The sequence below is a fragment of the Podarcis gaigeae genome (genome assembly GCF_964106915.1).
Source record: "Podarcis gaigeae genome assembly, chromosome: 3".
Taxonomy (NCBI): domain Eukaryota; kingdom Metazoa; phylum Chordata; class Lepidosauria; order Squamata; family Lacertidae; genus Podarcis; species Podarcis gaigeae.
In genome coordinates this window covers 81,900,584-81,921,895 of record NC_139680.1, presented here as the reverse complement: position 1 = coordinate 81,921,895, position 21,312 = coordinate 81,900,584, and the positions used below count along the sequence as shown (strand labels likewise).

The window sequence follows — 21,312 nt, the reverse complement described above, 5'->3', positions numbered from 1 at the left end:
CCTCGAAGCCCCCCTTCCCCCCTCCCCCTCTTCCGGTGCGGGTTCCGGGTGCTCCATTGTTGTAGGGGTGAGTCCAGGATACAGCTCGTCCCCTGAGGCTTGCAACCATCGAGATAAGTCCGGGAAGTCCCCCATGGGCTCGTCGACGACGACCTCCTCCACTTCCATCTCCTGCGCGGTGTGCTCGAAATCTGAGCTCGACCCCAAATCACCCAAGAGCCCTCCTCCCCCTGTTGCTTGATGGGGGTCCACCTCCCAGGGCCCCTTCGGCATGTCTCTGCGCCAGCCCACTTCGGGTTGGTCCTCCCACCAATAAGATCCCCCCGTGCCAAAACCTGAAAGCGATCCCTCCGGGGAGCTGCCTCCCGGAGCCGAGTCCTCAGCTGACGAGAAACCCCGGAAAGTGCTGGCCGAGAGTGTGGGTGTGAACAAACAATCCTCGAAAAAGCCCGCCGGCATAGGCTTGTGCGGGAAAAGTGTGTGGAATTCTTCCTTGAGCAACTGCTCTTCCACTGCGTAATCCGGCACCCACCTGTTGGCGCTGGCCGGGGTGTCCTCTGTGGCGAGAAGATATTCAATCCCGTCCTCCCCCCACCTTGAGTCTAAAATCTCAGTGGCTTCATTAAGTGGCTCCCCTTTCGGCGACCCCCCTTTTTTGGGCGCTTCTCTGAGCGGGTCTGGCGCCTTCCCCGGTGCTTGAAACCTGTGGGGCTCTCTGTAGGGCGTGAGCACTGATCTATGAAAGACCGGGTGCATTCTGGAACCCTCCGGGAGTGTCAACCGGAAGGCCACTGGGTTGATCTGCGCCTCTACTTGGTAAGGCCCTAGCTGCTTGTGCCCTAGTTTCTTCTTGGCTAACGATCTGGCTGGAACTGCTTGTGCTGCCAACCAGACCCAGTCTCCCACCTGGATGTCCTCCCCAACCCTCCTGTGTCGATCTGCCTGCACTTTGTAAGCCTGTTTTGCCAACTCTAACTGTCTCCTGAGCTGCTCGTGGATCTCCTGCAACTCCGCTGCCACGTCCTCTGCTCCCTGTGGCTCCCCCTCCCGCACTGTGTCCAGACCCGGGAAGGTTCTGGGATGCCTCCCGTAGTTGGCGAAAAATGGTGTCACCCCCGTGGACCCGTGCTTCGTGTTGTTGTAGGCAAACTCGGCCAACGGTAGATAGTCCACCCAGGTCGATGGCTGCTGGTTCGCGTAGCATCTCAGGTACTGCTGCATGATGGCGTTGACCCTTTCCGCCTGCCCGTTAGTTTGCGGGTGTCTTGCCGACGCCAGGCTGACCTTGACGTTCAGGAATCCCATCAGCTTTTGCCAGAAGTTGGAGATGAACTGGCGCCCCCGGTCGGACAAAATAGACCGTGGTAGGCCGTGCACCTTGAACACATGGTCTATGAACATCTTAGCGGTCTGCTCGGCCGTGGCCACCTTCGCGCACGGAATGAAGTGGGCCATCTTGGTGAACAGGTCCACTACCACGAGCACTGCCGTCTTGCCCCTTGAGCTGGGTAGATCTGTGACAAAGTCCAGGGCCACCCTCTCCCACGGTACGAACGGTGTCTGTAGCGGTTCCAACAGGCCCGCCGGCGGCTGGTGCACAGGCTTAGCCCTTTGGCAGGTGTCGCACCTATTGACATAGTCCGCGACATCCCCCCGCATCTTAGGCCACCAAAAGTCTCTGGCTACTAAGTCCACCGTCTTCTCCTTGCCGAAGTGCCCCGCGCTGGGCGCGTCGTGCAGCTGTTGCAGGACCTTCGCGCGGAGGCTGTCTCCTGGTACGTAGAGGACTCCCTTGCGTAGGAGCAGGCCGTCGCGCACTTGGAATTCGTCGCCCCTCGCCTTGCCACTGCACACCTCCTCCATCTTGGCTCGGGCGAACGAGTCCGTTTGCAGCGCGCGGCGCACCGCGTCCAGGTCCACCGTGGCTGACGCGCATGCCCACGCCTGTGGTGTGAAAATGTGCTTGGCCGCCGCCGGTGCCTCTGCCTCCAGATACTGCGGTTTTTTGGACAGCGCGTCCGCCAAGACGTTGCTGTTTCCTGGGATGTACTCAATTCTGAAGTCGAAATCTGCAAAGAACTCCGCCCAGCGGATGTGTCGCTGGTTCAGGAACCTCGCCGTGCGCCAGTACTCCAAGTTCTTATGGTCTGTGCGGACCTGCACCGTGTGCTTGGCTCCGACGAGGAAGTGCCGCCACGCCTTGAAGGCTGCATGTATGGCCAGCAACTCCCTGTCCCAGATGGTGTAGTTCTGCTCCGCTTTGCTGAGTTTTCTGGAGTAGAAAGCGCAGGGCCTCCAGTCCCCCTGGTGGTCTTGCTGCAACAGAACGGCTCCCACGGCCCTGTCTGAGGCGTCCGTCTCCACTCTCATGGGCCTGCTGGGATTTACGTGCAGTAGGTTCTCCTCGGAAGCGAAGAGCTGCTTGAGCTTCTGAAAGGACTGCTCTGCCTGCTCCGTCCAGATGAACCTCTTCTTCTTGGAACTGAGGGTGTCGGTGATGGCCGCTGTCTGCATGGCGAAACCCTTGATGAACTTGCGATAAAAGTTGGCAAAACCGACAAACCTCTGTACTTCCTTCCTATTGCGTGGGCTCTTCCAGTCCAGTACTGCACGTACCTTGGCACCGTCCATAGCCAGTCCCTTGTCGGACAGTTTTTAGCCCAAGAAATCCACCTCCGTCTTGTCGAACTGGCACTTCTCCAGCTTGGCGTACAGCCTGTGCTCCCGCAGCCTCTGCAGAACTTCCCTAACATCTCTCTCGTGAGCCTCCGGCGATTCCGAGAAGATCAGGATGTCATCCAGGAAGCAGACGCACTTCTTGTAGAGGAGACCCGCCAAGACATGATGCATGAAGGCTTGAAAGCAGTGGGAACCATTTTTTAATCCAAAAGGCATAACTCTGTATTCATAAGTGCCCAGCAGCGTAAACATGGTTGTTTTCCACTTGTCACCTTCCCGTACGCGAATGAGATTGTACGCTCCGCGCAGATCCAACTTGGTAAAGATGCGACCCTTCCTCACCGTCGCCAGCAGGTCATCGATCTTGGGCATAGGGAAGGCTGACGGCTTGGTCTTGAGGTTCAAGACGCGGAAATCAACGACCAGCCTCTTCTGGGGCGTATCCCTCTTCTTTACAAAGAACACGGGACTGCCTCCTGCCGCCTTGGACTCCCGGATGAATCCCCGCTTCAGGTTGTGATCTATGAACTCCCTGAGCTCTTGCAATTCATCCTCAGACATGGAGTACAGTTTCCCCGTCGGGAGCGTCGCCCCGGGCAGGAGGTCGATCTTGCAGTCGTAGGGTCTGTGGGGAGGCAGCTTATCCGCCTCTTTCTCGCAGAAGACCTCCAAAAACTCCTTGTATTTGTTAGGCACCGCTTGCAACATGCCCAAGTTCAGCTGTGGTCCATCCTCGTGCCCCTCATCTTCCAAGTCCGCCAGGATGCAGTGTTCTGCGCAGTAAGAGGAGCCGAAGGTCAGTTGCCGCTGGTACCAAGCTAATGCCGGGCTGTGCCTATCCAGCCAACTCATTCCCAACACTATGGGCGTGTCTGACAGGCGGGTGACGTTGAAGCTGATGACCTCACGGTGGTTTCCAATGCGCATCACCATTGGCGGCGTCTGCTGTAGCACTTGCCCTCCCAGTAGCTCCCTGCCGTCCACTGTGACGACTTTCAGAGGTACCGCCGCTGGCAGAAGGGCTATGCCATGTTGCTGGATGAACTGCATGTCTATAAAATCTGCATTGCTCCCCGAGTCGATGGTGATGGGAATTTCCACAAGTAGCCCATTGGGGAGCTGAAGGGATGCGGTGAGCTGCACTACTGGTTTGGGTGGGAGGGGGTCGGTGGGCTGTAAGATCCCTGGGGATTGCTTCACTGACTTGTCTGGCTGGTCCCCAGAGACGCCATCTCCAGCCAGACAGTGGAGTTTTCCTGCTGCGACTCCCTCTGCTGAATTGCGTCTGTTACTGTCGCTGCGGCTGCAGTATGCTTGTGAAACCACTGGGGACACTCTTTTGCCATATGCTGAGCACTGTCGCAGATGTAGCACTTCCTGGTTCCTCTAGGAGGCTTCATCTTGACTGCTCCCGGAGTTAGGGCTCCGACTGTGGAGTGAGCCTTAGCACCACCTATCTCCATCGGCTCCTCTCCCCCTCCCAGCGGAGGCATGGATCGAGCGCGCGCCGCCTCCTTGGGGAAGGGAGGCAGTCCTCTCGCTGGCGTGCGTCCCAAATGCCCTTCCTCCTTGCCCCAAGGGCGTCCTTCCAACCGAACCCCAATGGAGAGTGCCCGTTCCACCACGTCCTTGGTGGTTTGGGGTCTTCCCCCCCTTGCGATCTCGTCTTTCACAGCTCCGCTCAACCCCTCCCAGAACAGGTCTCTGACGGCAGGCGATTCTTTCTCCCAGGCTAGTACATTCACCAATCCGAAAAAACGTGAATGATATTGCCTCACAGTGGCTTTACCTTGTCTTAGTCCGTGAATCTCCCTCCTAGCGATATCCACATCAATCTCAGATAAAAAACACGCATCCATCACTTTAATGAAGGCAGCCGCATTTTGGAGGGCTGGATCCTTGTCTCTCCATAGATTGCGCAGCCACGATTTTGCCTCCCCCCGTAAATGCGAAATAATAAATCCCACTCTCTCTTCCTCATTTTTAAAGTCTTTGTCAAGCAGCTGCAATGCATAAATTACATCTGCTCTGAAGTTAGGATACTCCTGCAGGTCCCCATTGAAGTGAGATACCAGGCTCCCTCCTCTGTTTCCCAGCCCAATCCCTTCTGGTCTGGTGGCCGGTAGCCTCTGTGTACTTAGCACTTCTAACCTGGTTCGCAGATCCTGGCAGGCAGCAGCTGCTTCCTGTTCTTTCTTTCTGGAAGCCGCAATTTCTGCAGTCAACTGCGTCACTGCGTTTTGCAAACTCGCTATCCTCTCTTCGGTAGTCATTTCCCTGTTTTTCGTGAGCTCGCGAAGCACCAATCTTCACCCCTCGCTGCTTTCCCGCACTCCACGAGGTTGCAAAATTGGTGAAAATAGAGAGGGGACTTACTGTCAGGACTGCCGCTAGGTCCCAGCTCACAGAGGACCAACGCCCAGTGGATATTATATACAAAAGTCTTTATTGAAGTTTAGTTTCCATTTCCAAGCTCTGGGCGCGCAGGCCCACGTCTTAACGCTAGACCGGCTAAGTCCCCTCTGACTCACTGCTCCACCCACACCAGTTTAAGATTCTAGCCCGGCTCCACCTCTTGCGCTGCTCTTTCCTGCGTTGGGTCCTTCTGCCCTCTGGGGTTCCCTCCTTCCTGGACTCCTCTGACGCGGAGCCTCCTGAGTCTTGCCCCTCCCTCCGGCGGGCTTTAGGACCTGGCTCCCTTCCCGGGCTCCCCGCTGTGCCGCGCTCCTGTACATTTGAACTTGGCGCGCGCGCCCAGCCGATGACTTTCCTTCTGACCGTTTCCCCGCTTCCTGATGTGGGTGTTGCCAAACCTGACTCCTCTCCTCCCTCTGGTGGTGAGGACACTGGTCCCGACTCCTGGGACTCCCCCTCCCCACTGCGCTCTGGTGGAGACGCTGGCCCTGATCTCCAGCTGCTGTTCAGGGACTCCCCGCTGGCCCCTCCCTCTTGAGGTTTCTCCCTTGGAATCTCCCTTGCTCTGGCCACCGGCGCTCCCTTCTGTGAGTCCTCCGATTCGCTAGAGAGGCTTGTGGAATAACTCTGGCCACTGTCACTGCCTGTGCCCCCCTCGTACTCCTCCTCCTCACTCTCCATTTGATCCCCCTTCTGTGTCTCTCCTTCTGAACCCCTGACATACACTGTGGTGTTTTTCATATGCTTTGTCTTGCTTGCATCGTTGAGCAGGTTTAAGTAAATATGCTACGCTCACAGGGATCATAATGGGCATGCTTTCTGGTTTTGATACAAGAAATGTGCCTATATTTTATTTGGTGGACCGTTTTTATACTTTACCAAAACAAATAAACTGAACTACCTCCCCACCCTAAACTTCAGTTCAAGATAGCCCTCCATAAATGGCAGATAATGCTGACATTCGTTTCAAATATTTCTGTAGTGGTACAGATCGGGATTCCAGTTGTAACCATGTAGCTGACAAACTTGCTAATCGGTTTAGTGCCATACAGCTCAATGAAGCTTCTCCATCCTCTCTGGTATGAAAACTTAATTTCTATTGCCATGACAGTATTAACTATTGCTCTTGTTTGTGTGCGCTAAAATATTAATCCTGCTATAATTTCTTATAGGTCAGTACTGAATTGAAATACATTGGTCAGTCTGATGTAATTTTAAGTATACTGCCTTTCTGCCAAATGGCTCCTAGGGTGGTACACCAAGGAAATAGACAGAAGGAAAACTGGCAGGCAACAGTGATGAGCAGGGGATGGGCTCATTCCATTCCACTGGAATATCAGAATATGCCTTATAATGAGTTAGACCAGTGGTCCATCTTGCTCAGTGCTGTACACATTGACTGGCAGCAACCCTCTAAGGTTTCAGATGGGATGTTCCCAGTCCAACCTGGAGGTGGAATCTGGGACCTTCCACATGCCAAGCAAGATGCTCTGCCACTCAGCTACAGCCCTTCCCCAATTTCAGGTTACTGGCCCTCAAGAGTAGCCTGTTCGGTTCCATTTTGTGTGAAATTTTTAAAAGAAGAACACAAAAAAGTCTGTATTTCAATGGTCTGCCTTTATTCACACTTTTAATGTAAAACACACAGTTTTTTCAATGCCATTGCGCCCATTTCCCTCTAAAATAGCATTTTCTAAACATCTTTTGCATAAAATAGGTATTTTTGTGTGCAATCTTTGTACACTGAAACTTCATCGCAAAGTGTGAAGAAGTGTGTAATCCAAATGGATGTTTTGTTCCAGTCAAATTCAGGCTCATCAGGTCAAGTCAGTCCATTACAAGAAATGGATCAAATCAACTTCTACATCCCTAGCTAAGGGGCAAAGTGCAGAAGCTATAAAGCAGCTAGTCACATGGGGTTGATTTTCCTGGGTTGTTTAACTCCTCAGATCTGGGGAGTTTGAGTTGAGGTCTGTGGAGCTCCAACTAGTGGGAGCTTCCTCCTAACCAGGACCTTGTATGGTTCAGGAAACAGGAAAAAAATTCTTGACCTGCAGTGGTCCTGTTTTTGAACTCTGATGCCTGACAATAACTGCATTCTGATTTTGAGTGGTGTTTTTTGAGTTTTAAGTATTTGGCACTGTGGTAGAACTTCAACATTAATTGTTTCCTCTTGATTTTTCCATAGGCAAGTCCCAAAGGTTCTGCTGTGAGACCTAAAAAGTATGTATTCATCTTTTGAAATGGATGCCCTTCATTCAATTGATTTATCGGTTAGTTAGGGGAAATCATTTAACTTCTTAAAGTAAATGGGTACTTACAGATGTTCTTGTGTTTACTGCTCAAGTGTTACAAAGTTTCATTTCCAATTTTTTTTCTTTCCTAAGAAGAGAGACACCATTGGCACCGAAATTTTCAAAGCCGAATCGAAAGCAAAGCAAGTACACCATCAATGAAAAGTAAGGGTAGCCTTATTTTTTAAAAAATAAGTTTCACCTTTTATACCTTTGAAATTTGAATTGAATTGAGACTACGTGGAAAGATGGTTTGTGAAGTACTGACAAAAATGCAACTAGTCGTGTCCACGTTAGTGGTAGCTGGTGATTTTAACACACGCATTGGTCCCTGTCCATTTGCTGTCATGAAAAGGTCTGATCAAATTACAACAGCTGATCTCCTTTAACAAGCTGGTAGTTTAATTGAGTGGCTGTTTTCTGTGTGTGAGCTATGCTGGTGTGTGTTGTTGTTTTTAATATTGTGTGTTAGTTGTTGTTGTTGTTTTTACTATTGATTATTGATAGCTGCTGTCAGGGAACTGCCATCAGCTCAGAGGCGAGAGATGGAAGGGCAGTTGTGTTATAGGGAGCCTCCGAAGATCTTGCGAAGGAGTTCCTTTTCTGGAGAGGAGGAAAGCCCCAGCTCCAGTGGAGAAGAGGGGCAAGGACCAGAGGATGCTAGGAGAGCCTTAACACCGAGCCTGAGCAAACCGGAGAGGCGGGAATCACACCCTTGCCAGCGCCTATTCTGTACAGTAGTCTTCAGTCCAGGGAGGGGCAAAAAAGGCTGGGGGTGACACGACTTTTATGCTGGGGGAGTTACAAAGACCGACCACTCCCGGGTTCTGCTAGCGATTGAGCCAGCCATGAACTTACGACGCTCTTCACTATAAATAGTTTGCACCAAGAATAAAGCCTGTAAAAGACAGGTCGGAGTCTTGCCTGGTTACTCTCGAGCAGCCACAGCAGCATCTGATAGCTGCCTTGTGCATTCCATGAATGACAGCAGATATACCCACTTCTAGTCTGCTTGGATACCTTGGCTGTGTGCCTTTATTTCATCATTAAATTAATGATTGTTGCGGCTATATTGCCATTGTAACACTTTTCAAGGATTTTGACATTTAACACTAAGACTTGCCTTCATTTTTGGAACCAGGTTTCTGGACGAATTTGAAGATATACAGAAAATTAAATCTGGTGGATATGGAACCGTTTTCAAGGCAAAACATTTCTTTGATGGTCGATTATTAGCTGTCAAACGAGTCAAGCTTCTTGTGTAAGTTACCTTGTGTTTGCTTATTATTTTATTTAAGCTAATTTAAGCTTTAACAATTTGTGCTGTTTTCCACATGTGAAATTATTTTAGTTCTAATTTTAGAGGAATTACGGGGCACTGTAAGTCAAAGTTTAAAAGAGTTAGGCTCAACAGTGGCTCAGTTGCTAATGCAGGAGTAGTCAATGTAGTGCCATCATCCCTGGATGACCAGGGCTGACCAGGGCTGATGGGAGTTGAAGTCCATCAACCACTGTGCTAATGCATGAACAAGTGACTGGGTTAAGGACATGCCATTTGCCTTTCTGTTCCTGGGCTCTATGTTGTAACAAGAATAACTATGGTTGCATCCAATTAAATTCTATTCAGAGTCAACCTAAGCATTCCAAATCAGAAGCCCTTTTTAAAAAAGTGGTCTAAAAATAATCCTCTTTACAGTACAGGCCACTCTCAACTTAAGCTGGGGTTACGTACCGGGTACAGCATGTAGAACCAAAATCGCATATAGTCAAAATACATTGGGTCCAATGGCGGGTGGACCATTGCCAAAGTCTTTTTTGCCTCCCCCTTTTATTTTTTATTTTAATTTGTCACACACATAACTTTGAATGGGTACAGGTTAAATGCATGTAAGTTGTGAATTACCTGTTCACATATTTAGGGTTTGTTTTGCATACATTTTTAACAATACTCTTTTCCCCTTCTGACCCCCTTCCCCCACCCCAAACCAGAGGAGAAGAAGAATCAAAAAAGGAAGTACAAGCCTTAGCAAAGCTTGAGCATGAATATATTGTTCGATATTATAATTGTTGGATTGGGAAAGATAATATGCCATCGCCAGAGGATAGTGACCAGAGGTAATTCCACTGCGTAATTAGAATCTCTCTAAGGTGCCGTGTATTCTTGTTTTTTGCGTAAACCAGGGGTGGATAAGATTTTGGCTTTATTGGCCAGATCAGCTTTGTGACATCCCATGTTGATAGTTGGGTTCTCTTGCCCACCTGTCAGAATCACTTGCATAGGGTTCAGAAGTGCCTGAGAGTCAACTGGCTGTCAGGCCTGTGCTTAGCACTCAAAAGACGGAGCAAAAGGCTGGCAACTCGCTTTCTCCTCCTCCACCCCCTCCCACTAGCTGATGTTTATTATTTTTTGTGGGGGATCATTTTTATTGAGTTCCTATTCTAAATTTTGCGTTGTTAATGTTATTGCCCTAAGACCCTTGGACAAATTAAAGACATAAACTAAGCATTTTGGCAGTGGCTTCACTTTAGGAACTGGCATCTTTTTAATTTATTTTATTTATCACTATGTTTTGCTTGTCAGTTCACTGCCTAACTCTAAGAACAGATGTAGCTGTAGGTAAATTCTCTTGGTCCCAGAATCATTTCCCATAAATAAATATGATGGTGCTAGGATCCAACTCTCTCACTAGAGGCCCTGGTGACCTCAGTGGCTAGGCGTACATTTTACCAGCTAAACAACAATAATAAAAAAACTTACACTGAGTTTTAGCAAACATGAAAAACCTAAAACAAATCCTTATTTCATGATGAATAGTCTTTAGAGACTATAATGTAACTTAAGTAGAAAACTATTTTAAAGAAATATTTTTCCTCCAAAAGCATTTTATTTTAAAAATCCGGTTTAATTTTTTTTAAAAAAATCCAATTTAAATTTTTTAAAAACTTTGATTTTTAGCCTCCCTGCTTTGCTGCCTCCATTGCATCCTCATTGTGCCATCCAGCATAGATTTTCCAGGTAGTGCAGGGCCTCTTATAGTCTAGCCCAAAGGAGGTGGCAAAACTGATGGTAGCTGTCTGTGTTTCGAGGATAAAATCGCTTGCACACCTCTCCCCACCCGGGATCATGACTGCTGTTACAGCAGATGAATCTAAAGGGTTACAGAGCACTGTTTAGTCTTGTTGTGTTGGATGAGTTAGTAAACCTTGAGGATGTGAACAAGGTGCTTGGATCAGTCATCTGTTTTATTTTTTGCAGGGTGGAAGCTGACTGCCTTTTCATAGTGATGGAATATTGTGAAAAGGGGACACTTAAAGATTGGATTAGTAAGGAATGTGCAAAGGAAAGCTATCATGAAGATGCCAAAATTAAATTCCAGCAAATAGTGGAAGGGGTCGCATATATTCATTCTCAAAACTTAATTCATCGAGATCTCAAGGTATGCAGATGAGACGATTACAATATCAGCTGTGAATGATAAAAAGTTAAATATGAACTATTTCATTCCTTTATTTCTCATAAATGGCAAATGGTAAGAAAAACCTCAGGAGAAATTTTTGGCATAGCATCAGTTTTTGGTTCCTCTTCTTCAATTGTCATCCAGTATTGTTAGGTTGGGTCCATGTAGGCTTCTCAGTATTGCAATTGGCATGAATTCCACATGGAGGTAATTTCAGACCAACACTTCTTCATAACATCATTACTTTTAGATCAATACTACCTCATCTCTTGCTGTGGCAAGGTATTTTAAAGCTGACCCACTTGTTTTATTTGCTCTCCTGCTAATAATTCAATTGATGTATTTAATTTTATTTTATTATTTCAGTTGTATTGGGGGTGGGCTTAATCTGGAACGTTTTCATTTGGAGGGGAACTTGAAAGGCACAGCAGATTCTTTAAAAAAGCAAATAAGAAGCTGAGGTGGTTCAGACACTGCAGGATAACTGTTGAGTAGACCATGATGACTCACCCAGAGTTTAATGACTTTTACATCTGAATATTTTGTTTTTTTGTTTCTCTCTTCCCTCCCCCCAGCCAATAAATATATTAATGTCCAGAGACAATAAAATAAAAATTGGTGATTTTGGGCTGGTAACCACAGGTGTAGATGACCATTCATTACAGCGAACAGAAAAGAGGGGAACACCACTATACATGGCTCCTGAACAGGTAATACTTTTAATATTGGATCCATGCATTTGCAATGGCACTTTTCTCCAAGGGCAGTTGTAAATTTGTTCTGCGTACACAAGTGCACACCCAGAGTGACCATCATCATCATCACCCCCACGAAAATAGCTTATGCCCCTGTGGAGATGGCAGTACCGAATCGGTGGTGCATGCCCTTCTGGCTTACCCTCTTTATAAAGACATGAGGAATGAGATTATCACCCCTCTTTTATTGTCTATTCCGTGGTGCCCAACCACTGCCACAGTGTCCTTTCTCTTGGCAGATCAAGATGAGCAGGTGACAGCAAAGGTTGCAAGGTTTTTAGCTGGGGCAATCAGAATAAGATCCACTATTTGACTACTGATTCAAAACCCTAAAATGTATTTTATATAATTAACTTTTTATTTCTATTCTTTTTATATCGTATTGTTTTATTGCTATGGCCGATGGCTGACAGAAATAAAGATTCATTCATTCATCACCACCATCACCACCCCATTATTACAACAACAACTCCTCTAAGGTTAGGCTAAGGGAATGGCCATCTCCAAGTCATTCTGCTAGCTTAATGACTGAGTGGAGAATTGGGAAAGAACCAACTGCCTTGATCCTGTAGTTAGTTTTCAGGAAAAAAATGTCAAAATGTGCTTTGAAGTGCATAAGGCCTATATGCTTAAGCTCTATGAAAAGTTCCTGTTAGAGCATGTTCTTATAACCTAATGTGTTCATGTTTGCATTGTTCACAGGTGGGGAACAAATACGGAAAGGAAGTGGATATCTTTCCGTTAGGATTAATTTTATTCGAAATGCTTTACACATTCCAAACTTGTCATGAGAAACATGAGGTAAATCTGAAAAGTTTTGTTAACAGCACATATTTTTTCTCAGAAATGTATAGAAAATATGTATGCACAACCAGGGCTCCAAACAGTTGAGTGGGTGAAAGGGGCAGGACAGAAGGATGAAGGGACATGTTCATGTGTCTATGCATTCTTGCTAATGGACAGTGGTCTAGAAAAGCTGACCTCTTGGCGCTCCTTCCTTCATAGTCTGGGGAATAGCAGCAGAGTTGTTAGGGGGACAGGGGAGGTTTTGCTGGGGAGAACAACCAACTGGCCGCTGCCTCCTCCATCCACTTACCACAGAGCACACAGGATGCAGGTTTGTTGCCTTAGATGCTGGCAGTTGTTTTGCGTGATACAAATGCAGCTTGTATAAATGGTACATCTCCATTCTAGGTCGCCAGAAATTTGCTTTGCTCTTGTCTTTCTTGCTCCTGCTCTGTCACTCCCTCTCGCAGATACACACCATGAGAGAGCAGGCCAGATAGAGCTTGTTGTGCAGGGAGATGAAAGGCATGGGTTTCAGATGCATTGCCTCCCCTTTCCCAATTTGAGACCAAGAATCTCCACTACACCCCAGCCCATAAAGCATCATGGTTTTTAGCAAGCAAATTATATTTTTAAAAACCTGTATCTGAAAAGTATTATGTTTAAGGTTACTGCTTTCTAAAGAAACCCACAACTTTTCAGGAATTGCCACCAACTGGCCTGCTCAAGGAAAGGTTTGCTTCTATAAATTCAAGAGGCTGCTTCTGAGGCATGTGCCTTTTTGCAAAAGGAACCTCAATCCAAATTTATTATAAGCCTTTCCTCCTGTTGAGGAATGGGAAATGCAAACCAGCCATTCACCCCTTCCTTCAAACAGTTCCTTAAGCAATGTTGTTTTACTAAATTGGAAAATGGAATTGAGACATAGAACATTGAGAGTCTGCAAGTGCTCCAGCTGTTATGGAGTCCTACTAATGTTTCTCATTCTGCTCCCAAATGTTCTTTGAAAATGAAAATGAAAAATATCCCATTTGCAGACTTTGTTGTAATCATTAACTCTCCCTTCAGGCATTTTTCTCACTTGATTTATGAATTTGATGAAGGGGCAATGGCAGGCTCTGCCCCTCCCTTTTCATGTGTCCTTTGAATGCCTGAATGAAGCCCCTATGAGTACACACGAGGGCCCTCCAATAAATGCGTGGCATGAAGGAGTTCTTCATGTTTGTTTGTTTTTTGAAAACAGGCTCCTTCAAACTTGACCCCCCAGATGTTTTGAGACTACAATTCCCATCATCCCAGACCACTGGTCCTGCTAGCTAGGGATCATGCGAGTTGTAGGCCAAAAACATCTGGAGGGCCGAGTTTGAGGAAGCCTAATTTAAGACCTTTATATACTGCTTTTAATTTATAAATTCACAAATCTCCAAGTAATTTGCTATATATATATATATATATATATATTTGCTTTCGTAGATTTTCACGGGTACAGGAATGCAGGTTTTGGTGTCCTCGGGTGTCTTCCCGTGTAAAAGTTGGGGTGTCTAGGCGACGTTTCGACGAGGTCTCACTCGTCATCTTCAGGCTGGTGCTTTCGGCTTCTTGTTACTGGAACAGAGCGGGATCTCAATGTTTGAGTTCCTATAAATACTGTAGAGGGGGCTAGACACCACACCCCCTCTACAGTATTTATAGGAACTCAAACATTGAGATCCCGCTCTGTTCCAGTAACAAGAAGCCGAAAGCACCAGCCTGAAGATGACGAGTGAGACCTCGTCGAAACGTCGCCTAGACACCCCAACTTTTACACGGGAAGACACCCGAGGACACCAAAACCTGCATATATATATATATATATATATATGCAGGTTTTGGTGTCCTCGGGTGTCTTCCCGTGTAAAAGTTGGGGTGTCTAGGCGACGTTTCGACGAGGTCTCACTCGTCATCTTCAGACTGGTGCTTTCGGCTTCTTGTTACTGGAACAGAGCGGGATCTCAATGTTTGAGTTCCTATAAATACTGTAGAGGGGGTGTGGTGTCTAGCCTCCAATGTTCTGGGCAGAGAGGAAGTTCCCAGGCTAGTGTGCCTTTTCTTCTTTTGTTCCTTAATTACTTGAGAGATACCTTGAGTGATTTCTTGAGTGATATCCTGAGTACCACTTAGGTGGGTCATTAGGTGTGGATTAGTTGCTAAAGTCTTTGTGTCTTGACCTCTTGAACTTTGTGAAGAGTTTTCCTGAGAAGATGGCTGTATTGCACTTAGTTGTGCTTTGGCTTGGCTTCGTGTATAGGGGCGAGCTGTGGTTTTGTGGCTTGTGTCAGCCAGATCTGTGTAGGGATTGCAGGGGGGTGCAGCATCCGGAGGTGCCACCATGGATTGGCTACTGGATGGTGTCAGTAATTCATCTGTGGAGAGGGTCTGGGTTTGGGTCTGGTGTGGTTGATTGGTGTTGGCGTTCTGTGTGCCTCTGGATCTGGTGTCAGTTTTTGTGGGGAGGGCTAATTTCCAGATGTCTGGCAAGCGGGATGTGTCGTCACGCTTGTTCATGTTGTGAGGGTGTTTCTCTATCTCGATGGCTTCCATGATTATTCTCTTGTGGTGATGTTCCGTGTTAAAGAGCAATTTGGAATCTGCAAAATTAATTTCGTGTCCTGTTTCTTTCATGTGTTGGAAAAGAGAGGAAGTTTTTTCTTCTTTTTTGACGGCATTCTTGTGTTCTGCGATACGTGCATTTATTCGTCTGTTTGTTTGTCCAATGTACGTGGCTGGGCAGACTTTGCAGGGTATTTCATAGATCCCTTGGTTTTCCAACTGGATTTTATCCTTGGGGTTTCTGAGGATATTGGCTATTTTTTGGTTGGTGCAAAAGGCTGTTTTGATATTGTGTTTATGGAGGATTTTGCTAATTTTATCTGTAGTGCCCTTGATATAAGGAAGGAGGGCCATGCCATTGTTTTCTTCTGTGTCTTGGTTTTTGGGGGGTGTTTCCTTTTGGATTAGCTTCGTAATCCTGTTTTGCTGGTATCCATTGGCAATTAACACATTTGAGAGATTCTGTAACTCAGTTGTCAAGTGGTCTTTGTCAGCCAGGCGTTTGGTTCTGGAGATGAGAGTCTTGGCTACGGAGTTTATTTGTGCAGGGTGGTGGTGTGATTGTGCATGTAAGTAGCGGTTGGTGTGTGTTTTTTTCTGGTAGATAGTGTGTCCTAGGGAGCCATCAGGTTTTTTGTAGATTAGGACGTCAAGGAAGGGAAGTTGGTTGTTGGCTTCTATTTCCATAGTCTATTTCCATAGTCTGCCCAGCCACGTACATTGGACAAACAAACAGACGAATAAATGCACGTATCGCAGAACACAAGAATGCCGTCAAAAAAGAAGAAAAAACTTCCTCTCTTTTCCAACACATGAAAGAAACAGGACACGAAATTAATTTTGCAGATTCCAAATTGCTCTTTAACACGGAACATCACCACAAGAGAATAATCATGGAAGCCATCGAGATAGAGAAACACCCTCACAACATGAACAAGCGTGACGACACATCCCGCTTGCCAGACATCTGGAAATTAGCCCTCCCCACAAAAACTGACACCAGATCCAGAGGCACACAGAACGCCAACACCAATCAACCACACCAGACCCAAACCCAGACCCTCTCCACAGATGAATTACTGACACCATCCAGTAGCCAATCCATGGTGGCACCTCCGGATGCTGCACCCCCCTGCAATCCCTACACAGATCTGGCTGACACAAGCCACAAAACCACAGCTCGCCCCTATACACGAAGCCAAGCCAAAGCACAACTAAGTGCAATACAGCCATCTTCTCAGGAAAACTCTTCACAAAGTTCAAGAGGTCAAGACACAAAGACTTTAGCAACTAATCCACACCTAATGACCCACCTAAGTGGTACTCAGGATATCACTCAAGAAATCACTCAAGGTATCTCTCAAGTAATTAAGGAACAAAAGAAGAAAAGGCACACTAGCCTGGGAACTTCCTCTCTGCCCAGAACATTGGAGGCTAGACACCACACCCCCTCTACAGTATTTATAGGAACTCAAACATTGAGATCCCGCTCTGTTCCAGTAACAAGAAGCCGAAAGCACCAGTCTGAAGATGACGAGTGAGACCTCGTCGAAACGTCGCCTAGACACCCCAACTTTTACACGGGAAGACACCCGAGGACACCAAAACCTGCATTCCTGTACCCGTGAAAATCTACGAAATATATATATATATATATACACACACACACACACACACACACACACACAAAGTTAAGTAACAGTGAAACCAATAGTTTTCAACACAAGTGGAACAAGGATGTTTATGTCTTTGGACACCAAACATTAGGGGTTTCCCCCCCAGGGCTCTTAACTCATTAGGAAGTTCCTTAACTGTTTCAGTATTCCAGATGTCTTGAACCCCAACTGAATCATGAGTTGCTTCCTTCATGTATCACTGCTACAAAGTTTTATCAAACTGCCTTGAAACTTGGGGCATTGTGTGTTTGTAGGGAGAACAGGGTAATGAAATGCAGAACCTTCAGATAAAGTGGTACCTCGGGTTAAGAACTTAATTCGTCTGGAAGTCCGTTCTTAACCTGAAACGGTTCTTAACCTGAAGCACCACTTTAGCTAATGGGGCCTCCTGCTGCCGCCGCGCTGCCAGAGCACGATTTCTGTTCTCATCCTGAAGCAAAGTTCTTAACCCGTGGTACTATTTCTGGGTTAGTGGAGTCTGTAACCTGAAGCGTATGTAACCTGAGGTACTACCGTACTTTGCAGTAAGTGCTGTGAGTCCCTGTTGCTGAAAGAACCCAGGCTTCATTTTGAAGAGAGTCTTTTATCCTTTTGGCATATCCCAAATGGGTATCAGTGATATTACTACCCGATATTGGATGTTCCATTCCATGCAAGAAGAATGAAGTGTGTATGCACAGTCAACTCCTGTTCCTTTATCCCATGTACAAATGTGGAAGGAATTCAGTTTTCCATGTTTGGGAACTTGGGCAGCTGTTTGTGTCAAAATGGCAGCTTTGAACTTGGCCAGTGAAAATTGCATCACACGATGTATTCTTAAGTGACACTGTGTATTATTTTTCAGATATTCAAGAACATAAAGAAAGGCGAATTTCCAGAACCGTTAACAAAGGAGTTTCCAGAAGAGGTATACTGTGGCAAAGCATTTTTTATAGGTTGTCTTTTCCATGCTTGTTGTAATTTAAAATAAAAAACAATCTCTCCTTTGTTTGCAGATATCTCTAATTAAGAAACTGCTTTCAGAAGTGCCATCTGACAGACCATCGGCACCTGCCATTTTGCATATTTTAAAGAAAAGGCAGTATAGCCCACACACTTGTTAACTAATACCTGTCCAAACACAACTGCAGAATTTTGGTCTAAAGGTAGTGGTTCCTTTTGCTGTTGCTAATATTGAAAATCTCGTCTGAATCAAAACTGTGGCACCTGGAAATTTAACTCTGGATTGCCTCTTGCTCTATGTTCTGCTGTGGCCTTTGAGGGGAGCTGCAGGGTGCTCTTGTAGAGGCAAAATTTCTCTGAATCCAGAACTAGACACCTGTGCCTTGTATGTGTGGCTGTCTTTAAAAACTGTCCTGCTTTCTCATGGGAGGCTCAGCCTCAGTGGCTGGAAGCCCATTTTACAAGCTGTGACAGATATGGTCATTCCTGGACTGAGAGAACTTGACCACAGTGGTTCAGGCATTGGTGACTTCAAGGTTAGATTACTGCAAGGTTAGATTACTGCAGTGCACTCCTTGAACTTGATTCGCAATATGGTGTTAGTGCACAATGCCACAGCATGATTGCTAGCAGGAAGAGATCCTCTGCACAGAACAGCTTTGCTCAAAGAACTGCACTGGCTGTCCATTTACTACTAGGCCAGGTTCAAAGGTTAAGAACCACCTTTCAAGAATGCTCCAATCTACATTAACCTGCACTGTTACAGGTGCCACATAATACTTAGAAGACATAAATCTTTATGGCAGAAGCACCTTCACTTTGAAACTCGCTGTCTGTTGACATCAGGCAGGGTGCCTTCATTCATCACATTCTCTTTGGCATCTGCTTAAAACCCATTTGTTTACGCAAGCCTGTCCAGATACGTAGAAGCCACATGTGCTTTCTCTCTTTTTAGGTATGGGCTATTTTAAGCAACTTTTCAATGTTTCTAAATACCTGTGCTTTTTATTGAGAATTTTATAGTGTTTTATTTCGGTTTTTTGTAAACTGCATAGAGGTTTTCTTACAATCAAGTGGTATATAAATTTTGTGTTGTTTTTTTTTTTAAAAAGGTCTGGTTTTCAGCTGAGCTGCAAATTGTTTTATTTGGTTTCTGCCAGGAGAGTTCTTTTACTTTTTATTTGCAAGATTAAGTGTTTGTTTCCAAAATTCCAAAATTTTATTGATGGGTTATCGTATACATTTAATAATTACTAGTAATAAATAATAAAGGAAAATAATATGAGTGACATAATATGTGGCTTTTGAAGTAATCGAGGTTTTGGAGCCCTCTCTGCTTGGAAGCCTGTGTTAAAAACTTAGCTGTGGTTTGGTAAGACATAGGAAGCTGCCTTATACTCAGTTGACCCATTGGTTCATCAATATTGTCTACTCTGATGAGCAGCGAGTCTTGAGGGTTTCAGATGATGTTTTCCCCAGCCCTGCTGGGAATTGAACTTGGGACATTTTTTGCATGCAGAGCATATGCTCTGCCCCTGAGCCCTTTTTGTCTGGACACTTGGCTTTTAAGCAGGATGATAAAGGGAAACCTGTTTTTCTGTCATACTTAATTCCTTTCCTGCAATACAGTCTAGAAAAAAAAATGGAAGGTATCCAAATCAGAACTTTGTTGTTGTTGGAGAGCCAGTGCGGTGTAGTGGTTAAGACGGTAGTCTCGTAATCTGGGGAACCGGGTTCGCGTCTCCGCTCCTCCACATGCAGCTGCTGGGTGACCTTGGGCCAGTCACACTTCTCTGAAGTCTCTCAGCCCCACTCACCTCACAGAGTGTTTGTTGTGGGGGAGGAAGGGAAAGGAGAATGTTAGCCGCTTTGAGACTCCTTAAAGGGAGTGAAAGGCGGGATATCAAATCCAAACTCCTCCTCTTCTTCTTTTTTAAAAAATAATGATTTGGGATAATTGTATTCATAAAAAATATTTGTATACCACTGCATCATTTTTCTCTCTCTCTCACACACACACACACTGGTACCTTGGTTTATGAACTTAATCCGTTCCTTTAGTCCGTTCTTAAACCAAAACCATTCTTAAACCAAGGCACGCTTTCCCTAATGAGGCCTCCCGCCGCTGGTGCCCTTCTACCATTCAGATTCCGTTCTTAGACCAAGGTAAAGTTCTCAAACCAAGACACTAGTTCCGATTTTGCGGAGTTTGTAAACCAAGTCGTTCTTAAACCAGACTGTTCTTAAACCAAGGTACCACTGTATATCAAAGTGGTTTACAGCAAAAAATAATAATACAATAAAAAGTTAAACAGACATCGACTAACCATTGTGGATGGATGTCTTGTTAAATGCCTTCATAGGCTGAGAGGAACAGAAACGTTTTCAGCAGTCGTTTAAAAGTTGGTAGAGTATTCCACAAGATTGGGCTGATGGCTTTTAAGGGGTTTCTTGTCAAATGAGCCTTACCAGCTTGGGGAACAACCAAAGATGCTCTTGCAGGTGATCTCAGTGATTGAGCTGGGATAAGAGCGTTCCAGGCAATCCCTGAGGTACCCTGGACCAAAGTTGTTCAGGATTTTATAAACACGCAAGAATCCTGAGCAGTAATGGGAAGCCAGTACAGTTGTTTAACAGTGCTGTGTTGTGTGCTCTCAAGCAGAGCCCCAGCTGGAGCTTCTGAACCAAACCTAAGGGCAGCCCCACAAAGAGCAACATTACAGTAATCCAGCCTTGAGGTTACCAACACATGGGCTACAGTAGTCAGGCTATCCCTGTACATGAATAGCCATAGTTTGTGAACCACATGAAGCTGGTAAAAGGCACTCATAGCCACAAAGGATGCTTGAATCTCTGGTGACAAAGATGTGTCCAGGAGTATCCCCAAGCTACATGCAACCCCATCCAGAACTAGTGACTTCCCAAACATGGGAACTACCCTTCCAAAGAGCCCCTGTCTTGCCAGGGTTCATATACACTTTATTGACCTCATCCAGTCCACCAGTGCATCCAGACAACAGTCCAAAGCTTTCAAAGCCTCTCTTGATTTGGATTTTACAAGCCATGTGAAAATAACTTGGTGAAATCTACGGAGTTTGTGCTGTGAATAATTCATTGCAAAGGGATGTTTTTAACAGGTAGGATTTGATGAGTTTTTTATACCATAAAGCTGCAGCTGTGTCAACTTACTCCTGAGTAATTCCATTGCACCTAGTTCACAGGGAACAGCTTTTCGGTGCCATCATCCGACACTAGAGGAGAATATTCACACTGGATTCCGGATGAAACCGAATCTATTGTAAATCTTTAACTTGAATTCTTTCATGGAATTTTATAGTGAATATTAAATTTGTTTTAAAATCACTGATACAGTATTGAGAAGCACATTTTACAATATAATTTTTCAACCGAAGCATGTATTTCTCACATCTTGGGAAATTGTAATGTTTTTGTTGTGTATGCATGGCTTATGCTACTGTTCAGTAGCTGCTTTCTCTTTCCTAATAAATGATGTGCATTAAAAAGTCCCCACATTGTTCATTTCTTTTAGAAGCTACATGGCATACAAAGGAAGAGGCATGCACTTGAACATAGGCACCTCTCGGGTGAAAATCTTGGTAAAAATCTACCCCTGTGCGCAATTAGTAATGAAGATACCAAATGCAGCCAGTAATATAGGTGCTACACTATGACTGCTTAATGCAGAAAAATTGTGTTC

The 21,312-nt window shown here is 45.8% G+C and overlaps 1 protein-coding gene across 3 annotated transcripts in view; it reads left to right on the top strand.

Annotated features, from left to right (window-relative positions):
* EIF2AK2 (eukaryotic translation initiation factor 2 alpha kinase 2) overlaps window positions 1-21,121 on the top strand; it is a 29,862-nt gene extending 8,741 nt beyond the window's left edge. For 2 of the 3 annotated variants that reach the window (XM_083732471.1, XM_083732470.1), the window contains 11 exons: window positions 6,098-6,173; window positions 7,283-7,317; window positions 7,482-7,553; window positions 8,530-8,649; window positions 9,378-9,503; window positions 10,645-10,825; window positions 11,422-11,556; window positions 12,304-12,402; window positions 17,497-17,559; window positions 17,648-19,265; window positions 19,484-21,121. In XM_083732471.1, the coding sequence (XP_083588597.1) occupies window positions 6,098-6,173; window positions 7,283-7,317; window positions 7,482-7,553; window positions 8,530-8,649; window positions 9,378-9,503; window positions 10,645-10,825; window positions 11,422-11,556; window positions 12,304-12,402; window positions 17,497-17,559; window positions 17,648-17,755 (1,015 nt within the window). In that variant the 3' untranslated portion in view covers window positions 17,756-19,265; window positions 19,484-21,121. Of the gene's footprint in view, window positions 1-6,076; window positions 6,174-7,282; window positions 7,318-7,481; window positions 7,554-8,529; window positions 8,650-9,377; window positions 9,504-10,644; window positions 10,826-11,421; window positions 11,557-12,303; window positions 12,403-17,496; window positions 17,560-17,647; window positions 19,266-19,483 lie in introns of all 3 variants that reach the window. The other variant, XM_083732469.1, reaches the window with a different exon arrangement.
* Window positions 21,122-21,312: the final 191 nt, after the last annotated feature.